This window comes from Chlamydotis macqueenii, chromosome 9, assembly GCF_036417535.1.
Source record: "Chlamydotis macqueenii isolate bChlMac1 chromosome 9, bChlMac1.mat, whole genome shotgun sequence".
In the NCBI taxonomy this organism is placed as follows: Eukaryota; Metazoa; Chordata; class Aves; order Otidiformes; family Otididae; genus Chlamydotis; species Chlamydotis macqueenii.
Window position 1 is genome coordinate 22,727,507 of NC_141564.1, and position 11,388 is coordinate 22,738,894.

The following is an 11,388-nucleotide window of genomic DNA, read 5'->3' on the forward strand; positions in this document are numbered from 1 at the left end:
CTTATGGAGTTATATTTAAGCTTTCCAGCTTCAGGTTATAATTTTGCTTCCTTTGAACACTATTGAGTATTCAGTAAATAGTTCCTGATATGAAAAATACCCACAGATGATGCATGAGACAAAATGCAAATTCTCGGGAAAGACTCCCATTATTTCACCAGATCACAGATTTAAAGGCCAGGACTTCGCTTAGGAGGGGATTACTTCGGGGTCTGTCTGCTACTTTAGAGTATTTTGCTGCATATCACGCCACGCTTTTTCATTGGGCTTTGCTGGATTTTATTGATTAATCCTAAAATCGTACACTCTGCTTACCATATTTGGAGATACATGCACAGAGCCCAAAACTGCTGTAACAGTGGCAGTTTTCGGTGAAAGGAGAATCAGGCTCTGCTCCTTTTACAGGAAGACTTTGCTGGTTCAGAAAAGGAGTAGCATAGATATTTGCCCTTCATCTTAAGGCTGCAAAGTTTGGACAGTATAGTAAGGTGAACATCTTAAGCTGCTGTTGCAAACGTCTAAGCACATATTATCTAGTGCACAAATATACCAAAGATATAAAATAATTTCTCTAAAGTAAAAGAAGAGGTGCCCACAGTCTGGAATACAAGAATACTCCCTCTCTTCATGTGTGTAGACACTCACCATCTAAACCTTGTGGGTTTTAAGTACTTAAGGCCACACAAACTAAACTAAGGAGAGGGAATCTAAAGTAGCAATATACAGCAGATCCACAATCTATCAACCCTCAATTTACAGAAATTAGTTTTATCAAAAATATTTATGTGTCCCTTGGAGTAAAGAAGTGTTCTTTGCAAGGAGGAGAGTGGAAGACAGCACTGCAGTATACTGGCTTCCAAAGCCAAAGTGGGAGACCAGTGTGTGACCAAACCCCTAAAGAGGGAACAAAGTTAATTCACAGAAATCATAATAAACTGCTGGGGACTTATCCCTACCTAAAGCTCTTATTTCGTTGTTCTTGTTTGCTGTGAGGTAATGAATCATTAGTAGCAAAGTGAGGGAAAACTCTATTTTTGCAGAAAAAAGGGAACTTTCAAGCTAAAACTGATGGTCTCTTCTAAAATGAAGAACACTGAGTGTGCTGCTGAGTGAAGGGCTTTCCAGGGTTGCCCAGGTGAGATGAAGGGAAGGGTCCTGTGACAGAGGTTGACACCAGTCGGGTGGCTTTGAGCCTGCTGCCTGCAGGAATGTTACTGTCCCAGTGACTGGTCTTCCTGGCGGAGTCTGGTGATGCTTCTTCCTAACCTCAGCTCAGCTCAGCTGTGCAGTCACACAAAGCAACTTCAGACCCCAGCGATAGGAATGCCTTGGAATAATTACAATTGCTGTTATACACGTTATTTTCATGTCCAGGGTTTAATCTGTGTATTTTGTCTGTACCCTGTATACCCTTCCCAGGCACTTAGAAAGGCTGAGTCCTAGAATAGCAGTGGAATTAACTCAAATTGCTAAGTGTAGGGTGTATTTCTCTATATTCTGCAGGTAATTCCATACTCTCCCGAGGAATTCCGTACAAATTTTCTGTTTAGTTCAACAGAAGCAGAAGTCAGTTATGTGTAGAAGCTGCTACTTTTCCTTGTAGTTTCTCAGCAGGAACACACTGTAAGACAGGCCGTGCACTCAGGGTCTCCAATACATTTCAGTGATCACACTGGACTTTAATGAAAAGTTAAATTTACCTGTTAACTGTACTGGTATTCTTTTCAATGAATTGCACTTGACAGTAATTGCACTAACATGTAGTTGCATTTTTAAAATGCTTTTCAGATACCATACTTCATCATGCTGCATTTGCAGCTTATTTCATTCAGCCCCAGTCATACGGAGGTTTCAGGCTGTAGCTATCTTCGCAAACATGTCGTAGCTAGATATTTGTGTATTATTAAAAACATTTTATATCCTGGACTCAGCTCAGCTTTTCTGAAAAGTGATCATCTGAAAGTCAGCGTGCGATCCAGCTGTGTCACATGGATTTTCCCTGCTTTCTGAAACAATCTGTTCCACTGCTTTTGAAGTTTCTGGGTCCTGGGAGCAGGGACTATCCAGCATATCGCCGCTGCTGTTGCAGTGAAGAGGGGAGGCCATGTCGGAGGGCTGATCGGAGGGTTTGCCCGCAGCAGGTGGCAGGGGCACGGACAGAGGAAGATTTGTCATGTAGAACACATTGCCCAGACGTCGAGACACCTTTAAAGACAAAAGCACAATTGCAGCAATTTTTTCTTGAGATAGTGTTAAAGCCATTAAACATCAAGGCTGACTGTCATTTAGCAATGCCAGAGACATCCAGGAAATCCCAGCCATCTCAAAACGGTTATCAGTGCTTAGCAGAAGTGAAAAAAAAAATCTCTTCCATTTTCCCTCTCTCGTATTTTTCTAGGCCCAGGTTCTTGTGGAAGGAGCTTGGCAATACTCAGCTTGGGAAATGGCCCAGCGTGTTGGGCCTGACGGCAGGTTCCTCTTGCTCTCTAGGTGCTGTAGCACCCGTGGGACAGAGGGGAAGCAAATTGCCAGCCAGGAGCGGGGAAGGTGGTTTTAATGAGAGAAGAGTGAGAGAAAGCAAGGGGTTAAAGAAAAGGAGAAGAACCAGGCAACAATAGAAACACACAGAGAGCTGATATTACTGGATTAAATTAAGAGCAAAAAACTATAAACATAGAGGGACAGCCTGTCCATGCAACATTATATTCTCAGAAAGGCTGTAGAAACCTTCTCTTGGTGTGTTTTAAAAGCCAAGTTGGCGCAAAAGCAAGTATGTATCAGAGCAGTTCTTACCAGCTGGGAAGGGAAAAAGAGTGAAACTGAGTTAATTCCTCAAACACATCTTTTCCATTTCCAGCCTCAGCCTAGTCTCCAGTGTCGTTGCATTCTGACTCCACTTTAAATATCTCTCAAACTGTCAGTCCTAACCTCCTCTTAGTGTCTCCCTGCGTTCTATTGTAACACACAGAGAAGCAAAACCAAACGAGGTTGGAGTAATTTCTTTTCTCTTAATATTATGGTAGTTACCTTATCAGTCAGAAAAAAAAAAGGTGTTTTAGTTTAGAAAAATTTCATCCTGTTAGTTTCTGACTCTTTCTTGTCTCTGTGGCTTGCCATTTTGCAATACATTTAATGATCGTACCTGAGAGCGGATTTTTAATGCTGGTCCAAGTTTTAATCCCATGGTATCCAGGAGATGTTCCTCTGTTAGCAGTGGGAGGGTTTCTCCATCAATAGCGTGGTCTTTAAATATCTTATGAAATGATAAAACACATTATAGTGTGCTAAAACAAACTTCACTGGTTATTTTTTATGCTTAATCCTGAGACATAGACAATAAAAGGAGGAAATAATACTTTTAGTGTTTTATCTTCATATTTATCTCTTAGCTGCAGTGTGTTCAGGTGTGTGGATATCAGCACATATTCCTGTACCTTATCTACTTGCTCTTGGCAAGTGGGAACTTTGTAATGTTTCAATGTTTGTTTAGTTGGTTTTTGTTTTTTTTTTTCCCCAGGAATTGAGCAGCCTGTTACCAATGAAAGAATAGTGTTGTTGTTATTAAGGCTTACCAGGAATTTATAAGATTTCAACCTCTTTGCTTGCATTTCTAATGATATTTCATTTTTCAAATTGAATTATGTCTATAAGAGCTGAGGGGTGATGCGTGGGTTATACCGTTATCCAAGAATGAAAAATTGCTTTAATCTGCATAAAAATTGTTGAAGGCATGTGGAGCGAAAAAAAATGAGGATACTTTTCTTATACTGTTGTTTTGCTGCTGGTCCTCCTGGTATTTGTCACGACCAATGACTCCAGATTGCAGCAGAAGTGCACGTGACCTCTCACAGCATGGACTGCCTTTCTTTTGAAAAAATCAAGTGGCTTCATATGTTGAATTACAATGAAAACTACTATTACGTTTATAACTTTGTGACAATTCTAGCATTTACATTTGTTTCATGACCTTTACATCTAGATGGTCCTAAAGACCTGAAAATGTGATGAGTGTTTATAATCACCTGGGCATAATCTGAACAGCCTGGGAGGCTGACGATGAAGCTGTATACATCATCAACAGTCCACTTGCGAATGTCTTCGATGGAAGAAATGTCTTCTCCGTTCAGGATCAGGCCGTGTGCTCCTTTGAGGAGGAAACACAAATGTTATGTTTGTAGGACTTTGCTGGCAAATCAATAGGAAATGACTGTTAACATGAGGATTTTTATACTTCCCCAGAACCTAATTTATTAACAGCAGTGTGTGGTCCCAGGCAGATACAGGAGTCCTAGACACCAAAATCACCAGATGGTCAGCAGTAGCTGATTCTGAAGGGTTTTCCTGTAGTGACTTCTTTTGTTTGCTGCTAGCACTGTAGCTACAGTCACTACTCTGGTATTTTGTCTAATGAGTGCGTTATCCAATGCTTTTGATTCTTTAGACTTTACTGTTATTTTAACTTGACTAGTATTTCAGTAGAACAGAACCAAGCCTTTGCTACCCCATAGTGCCTACTGTGAGTTAGAAGGACATACAGAAAAGTTATGGGCAGAAGAGAGAGGCTAGCTCACAATTTCATTGAGCAATTTTGTTAATTTTAATTGAAATTCCATTTTCAGACAGGAACTGAATACTTAATGTGCATTATATATTCTTCAGTGATACAGTATGTCTTTGGTAGATAATCCTGGACAAACCCCAGCCTGTTCTTGTTTCAGGAAATGGGAAGTTTTGCAGGGCTTATCCACTGGCACTGGTACATTTAACAAAAGCTACAAAGCTTTAGAAACTATGATTCCTGCACAGTGTTTGGAGAGGCCTGTGTCTTATACTCTGTTCTTGGGGAGGTCAAGTCCCAGGAATAAGTTTGTTCCTAAATAAATGCAGCTTCTAAGGGAATTCCTTGTCCTGTTTGACACCCAGGGACTACGATCAGTGTTGCGTACTGCTGCATTTCCCCCTGACCACCAGAAGGAGAGGAGAGAATGTAACTTGTTGAACAGAATTGCAGAGAACCTCCAAGTGCTGCTAATTTGACAGCTTAGGGGTGACAAGTGTGTTTCCCCCAGGGACTGATATAAACACAGGATGACATTCTACAGCGGTATAGTGCATGGCACAGAGCATTGAAACAGGAGGCTGCTTTGTGACTTTTTGCTGTGCAGTTGCATTGTCTTGCAAAGTAAAGCACTTCTACCTGAGATGCTGAAACCTCCATTATGCGAGCAAGCAGCACAGTTTGCAGGTAGGGAAAACCATGCTTTACCTTTGCTAACTTGGATTTACCAAGTTATTACTATTTGCAGCATATAAATTCTACTTTTAGTTGCCATGACTCTGTCACACCAAAATTTACTTAAAGCAGAGGAAAGAAATAAGAGAGTAAATCAATCAAAATAAATAATATCGACATGCCATTCTAACTGTAATCTGGAGACTTCACAAACCTGAAGGTAGCAATGGGTTGCTGGGTACGGGAAATCCATATGGTAACGCTGAGAATGGGATTGCGGAAGGGTACATGTACTTGTCATCAAAAGCAGCACAGGAGCTATTGGATTCCTTCTCATTTGTGTTGCTACAGCTGTTGGTTTCAGTAGAAATTTCATGAGTAGCACAGTTTTTTCTCAACCCTTGTTCGAACTCTTTACAGTTTTTGGCAACTGCAGATGGCTCAGTCTGGTTTTTGCTTTGTTCATGTTTGTTGAGTGTCTCCACCTCTACTTCTTTCTTGTCTTCTTTCTCATCATCTGCTGCAGCTGAAGCAAGGTCTGTAGTTTTGTCATCAACTTGGCTCTTTGTGCCATTGGCATTACAGTCTGCAGTTTTGTGATTTCCAGCTCTTCTCCCTGGTCGGCGTCCCCGCTCCCTTTGCAAAGTGCTGACTGGAGGGTATGGGCTGGTTGCCATGAGCATAGTGTTGCCATGAATTTCATCTAGGGTGCTACGATGAACATACAAGTCACTGGGAAGATTGCTTTCAGGTAGTCTGTGCCTGCCACGGAAAGTGATAGGACTAGCTGGCATCCCATGGTAAAGGAAAGGTGCTTCCAGACCCAGTAGCCCTTTCCGATGAGCTTTCTCCATTTCTTTTTGCTGAAAAATAGCACTCATCTCCATTTCCATTCTAAGAGACAGACAGAGCACAACCAGTTAGTGCTGCTCGGTTCCTTCGTCACCTCTTTTTTTTTCAGTAGCAGCTTAAAACTCAGATAATTGAATAGGAAGGAGTACTGCTTTTCTTCTCTCTCCCCTATATTGCTAATGTGTGAGAGGTCAAACTGCAGATGGAATGGCAAACATGGCTGTATTTAATGTGCTGCCAGATACATAAAATAAACTAAAAGGAAGAGAAAATATATCTTCCATGTGATGTCTCTGGATAATATTTCAGACAAAAATGTGTTATTTTTATATTAGCAATCCAGGTGTTATTACAATGATTATGCTCACTTGGGATTTGGAAAATTGTCTCCAGGGGTCGTAAGGGTCAAAGACTAAAGCAAGTAAGTGATTTACACAACCAGTCTGAAAACTATACTGAAAATTAGAAAATGGCAGTGATAAAGAACTAGAATTACATTATCTGCAGAACCTGTGTGTGCATGCAGAGTAAGCTAATGTGAATAAGTCTCTTGAGTAACTCTTCATAGTGCCTGGCACCTGAGCATGGCTCTGAGAGTGTGAAAGGGTGAGGTCCTGCTGGTAAGTGTTCAACCGATCTCCCTCCTGGTGGATAAAGCCAGTGCTCTGGGTCTCTGCCAGCTTGCTGCCCCTGGCATAGCGGGTAGGAGGGCTTACCAGTGAGACACGGCGAATATAAGGAGTAGTATGTGCCTCCGTTGTACCAACCTTTGCTGGCATCAACTTTCTCTGGATCAAACAGAAAGCTAGAGCTCCTAGAGCAGGAGCTGAGAGATGGCAGAAGTGAGCCGGTCTACCAGACACAAACCACAAATGGTTCAGCCTGCCTTCATTGCTTTGAGGAGCTTTCAGAGGGACTTCCACATTCTGCTTTGGAAAAGGGCTTGTGAGGGCAGCCAAGTCTTTAAAATGCACCAAGATGGCTTTCTTAACACTGCAGTGAGGATAACAGGTCAGAGAGAGTCTGACTTTTAGGAGACTTCACATTAATGTAACATTGTGAGGAAAACAGTTTGGGCAAAAGCCATCTGTTCAGATGGTTGTTGTGTGGAGAAATTAATTGATCACTCCATAACATTCAGGGCTTTTTCTCTGCCCTCTTTTCATCTTTGCAACAACCTCTGAATTACTAATCTTCTGCTTTCAGAGATGCATCGGAAGTGTTTTGTCTATGTCCCATGTCCTTGTACATCTTGCCCAATTGTCATCACTCACATACAGCTCTTGAGGTGAAGATAAACTGCGAAGAGCATTGCATTCCTGACTACTCCAGATAAGATGGTCTGCTTCTCTGAGGATCTGCAGATGGGAGATCACTAAGCTTTGGTATGGAGTCCCTTGGAAAACAAGGATTTGGGCTTAGGTGTTCAGCAGCACAGCTGCAGCAAGTGCAGGAGATTGTGTGCCAGCACTTGGTTTCTATAAAGGGTGAAAGGAGGCAGGGCAGCTCTAAAGGTGATGTGTGCTGCAGAAAGCAGTGTGAAGCTAGTGGAAATTGCCAGGATGGCAAAAAGAACAGGGTAAAAGGTTGTCTCATGGATTTAAGCTGAGCTTTTTTTTTTATGTTGGGATTTTCCTGGATTTGGTGGGCTGAGGGAAGAGCCTGAACAGGTAGGACTAGCTTTGATGTGGTTGAGGTGATATGTGATGGCCATGCATGCTTGTTTTTCCCAGGGTTTTTGCCATGTGGCAGGAGCTATATGAAATGCATTGTTGATGCACATCTTGTGCTTGGAGGAGTTCAGTAATCAAGCTTTGCTGACTGAAGAGCTCAAAACACTTCTGTCCTAACGCTCTTGAGATGCTTACTCAGGATTTATCTGTTCTTTGCTCTTAGTCCTCCTGTGTGAGGGGTGCTGCAGGGGTACTGTGCCAAAGCCCAGTGCAGGAGTGGTTGAGGTTAGAGTTCCTTTATGGAAATGGTGTGGCTGTGAGGGAGGACACTGGTGGTTACCTAACCAGCCACTGACCATGCTGAAACTGGTACAAATAACTGGACTCTCTATAATCACCATGACATTCAAACTAGGAAAGCTGTCCACCCTAGTAGGGTGGAGATGTAGTTTATCACCCCAAAGGCCCAGCTGTAGAGGCTTAAAATGTTGTTTGTGATAGCACACAGCTGTGAAGTTTGAACTTTTTGTAGCTTCAGGGTGTTTGAATCCAGAGTTCAAGGGCTGGGGCTGAAGTTTGTAGCTTTTTTGTTTCTTTAACTAAGCTGAGGGGTTTGTTTCATTTGCTTGTATCATTTTAAGGCTAAAAGCAGAATAGGGGCAAGCAGAAAGTTTAGTAGCTTCAGACATTAAGAGATGCTTCTCTGGGTGACTTGAAAAAGGATCTCAATCACTGAAATAAAAAAAAAAACCCCACGAAAAGTCTGTGACTTAATAATTTCTAGCTGCCTTTGCTCCCCTAATCCTGGCATGCCCCTCAAAGCAAATCTTACTATTGATTACCTGGCAATATTTTGCTTTTGAACCAGTTCCTGTCTTCTGGCAACAGCTTCCACAGATTCTGGTTGCAGAAAGCTATATCCTTAAAGGGAGGGCGGAAAAAAAAAATTAAAATTCATTTGTTTCCTCAAGCAAATGCACAAAACCCAAAGCAATGCAGAGGCACTTTAAAAAGCTTTTTAAAGCTTGAACTATGTGCTTCACCAGGAAGCTGATATGGCTTCAAGTTAAATCCTATTTATGTTCATGGCTTTGGTGGGAATGTGTAGTAGAAACATGAAGTCCAGCATCAGGTGTTTGCAGGATCAGATCTGTGATTATTGATGTTTTCAGGTGTGCCTAAAGGAAAGAGATAGCAGCATGGTTTTGTTTGGTGACTTATGTCTTTAATGTGCACACAGCTGCTCTGAAAATAATAATCAAAATAAAAAGTTTTCTCTTCTGTTCTTTTTCTAATTTAGGCTTGGCAGTGTTAGGTTAATGGTTGGACTACAATAATCTTAAAGGTCTCTTCCGTCCTAAATGATTATAACAAACAATTAAGCAAAGTAAACCTGCTCCTTCAAGACTGTTATCAGCCTAAGTGTCATGTAATTTTAAATGACACTTTGTCTTGAGGGACTCTTAGCTGAGATCCATATTAAGAGCGGAAAAAAAGTTGAAGCCAGAAACTCCGGTTTATAGAGCTATATGGCAGCAAGAGCTTATTCACTCATCTCGAAGAAGGAACCTTAAGATATAACCTCTTTATATAAAGTAATATGTAAATTTATGGGCAGCATGATGCGCATGCCACGGTTGTGTTGCCATGTTCTGATATCCAGCCTTCCCTTAGAGCTGTGCCCTGTAATTTTGAGCCTTTATTAAAAGGACTTGTCGTTGCCCTACACAAGTGAAATGTCACATGACGTTATGATTCAAGAATACGATCAGTAAAGTCTCTTAAAACTGCTAATGCTCAGTCATGAGCAAGAGTTAAATGTAGCCAAAAGTGTTGATCAGACTCAGTTGTTTAGCTACAGCCTTCTGTTTAGGTGTGAAAATGCTTGGAAAATACAAAAAGAAAAGGAGAGAACACAAACATGCAAATTATTTTGAAAACAGTGTATTTAACAAAAGCTAAGATGGATGTGTTTACACTTAAACTGGCACAGTTTAGAATCTCTGGTAGGCAGGCTGCCCCCTTTCAGTGAGACTGTTTTTCCAAAGAAAATAAACTGCCACCACTGATAAGCGTATGAAAATCTAGTAGGTGCAGTTTGCCTTCTCGTTTACATGCTACCACTTTTCAGAATGCAGACAGTGCTTCATTACCTGGGCCTGGGTAAACACGGTTGGCCAATATGTTTGGCATGTTTGCGTGCTGCGGGACTGTGGGCCCAAGGTGGGCTGCTATATGGATTTGTCTTGGGTCTGCCGATGCCATCATTTCAGCTGAAGGTAACAGATCTCTGTGAGGAAAAAAAATACATTCAGATATGCAAAGGACATTGTTTAGTTAAGAATAATGTAAGGTCTTTATATACTCAGGTACGGCACATGCACAGTTAAAGAATAACTGCAGTGTTATAATAGAAAAATGGTGCAAAATACCTGTCTACCAGTCGAGGCTCAAACTGGGAGGGAATCGCCTGCATTCTCTGCGGGGCTGCACCCATTAGCTGAGGGTTTACTGCCATCAACTGATTTCTCATTAGCATCTCCTGCCGCTGCCGCAGTTCTGACACAAAGCATATACAGTTCTGTTGTCAATGTAGTAAATTAGAAAGTGATTCTGTCTGCAGTATAACTTGACCAGAAACAATAGGATTTTTTCCTCAAGTGCCAGCATTTTAGTACGAGTTAGCGAATCACAGTGGTTTTTTTGGTTTTTTTTTTTTTTAATAGCAGCAAATAAAAAAAAATGTTTCCACTACCACCTTAACCACTTTGTTTAAATAACATAAGTTTATACAATCAAACTGCAGTGAAAATAAATAGGATGTGCACAGTGTACAAAAGGACAATTTACAAATAACAAGAATTTACATATCACTGTGAAACAGAAGAGAATAGCCATGAGTGTTAAATTCTCTACTTCAGAGATTTTTGATTTCTGATAAAGTTTTATTTTTAGAAAAATCTTACTAGCTGCAACCTGCCTTGTCATGAGACAGCAGCTCTACAGAGAAGAGCCTGCAGTGCTGAGCCAGAACCTCATAGTGCCAGCTATGGCTCTTCTAGCTGAGTGTGACCTTGACTTTTCTTCCAGATGCTTATCATCTCTTGATCAAATTCTGAATGCTAAGAATCCTCCGTGCTAGCTTTTAGTTGTCTTAAGAGAAGTGTTTCTCCAGATACTCCTAAGACAAATTTGAAATGCCTTTTAAAAACATTAAACCTGTTGCTGGCTGTTTCTTGTACATTGTACAGATGTTAGCAATCCTATAAACAGATGTGCAGTTGGGTTTCTTCCTGCTTACCTCCTGCTGCCATGCCACTTGCTAATCGATACAAGTGCTTCTCTTCTAGTGCTCCTTGTTCTCCCAGGATAGACATTTTTCTCATGTGATCTCGCGGAGTCATGCTGTAAGGAGACAACGACGACTTTTCTGTTGTGAAGAACTGAATCAGCAGGCCCAAAGAAAAGAATAAGACATCCAACCATGTAAGAAGCAGAGCAGGTTATATAGGTTATTTCTCAGATAAGCAGGCAGTCCTTCTGCCAGTCAGAGCTGTACCCTTCCGTGCTTGTGGATGGTATTGTTTACAATATAGAAACATTCAGTTTTCAGGACAAGGCAAATATTGC

At 41.3% G+C, this 11,388-nt stretch overlaps 1 protein-coding gene across 1 annotated transcript; it reads right to left on the reverse strand.

Moving 5' to 3' along the window:
* Positions 1 to 1,932: 1,932 nt before the first annotated feature.
* SAMD7 (sterile alpha motif domain containing 7) lies at positions 1,933 to 11,162 on the reverse strand. The gene is made up of 8 exons (XM_010123838.2): positions 11,060 to 11,162; positions 10,191 to 10,317; positions 9,912 to 10,048; positions 8,601 to 8,679; positions 5,448 to 6,127; positions 4,023 to 4,144; positions 3,143 to 3,253; positions 1,933 to 2,205 (listed from the first exon to the last, which is right to left on the reverse strand). The coding sequence occupies exons 1-8, from the start codon at positions 11,160 to 11,162 to the stop codon at positions 1,933 to 1,935; spliced, it is 1,632 nt and encodes a 543-aa protein (XP_010122140.2).
* Between the last annotated feature and the right edge of the window lie 226 nt (positions 11,163 to 11,388).

Coding starts and splice junctions, on each gene's coding strand:
- SAMD7 (XM_010123838.2), bottom strand. CDS start 11,162: ATGACTCCGCGAGATCACATGAGAAAAATGTCTATCCTGGGAGAACAA. Junction 10,049..10,190: donor GAGCCTCGACTGGTAGACAG/GTATTTTGCACC, acceptor TTTTCCTCACAG/AGATCTGTTACCTTCAGCTG. Junction 2,206..3,142: donor CATTAAAAATCCGCTCTCAG/GTACGATCATTA, acceptor TTGTCTTTAAAG/GTGTCTCGACGTCTGGGCAA.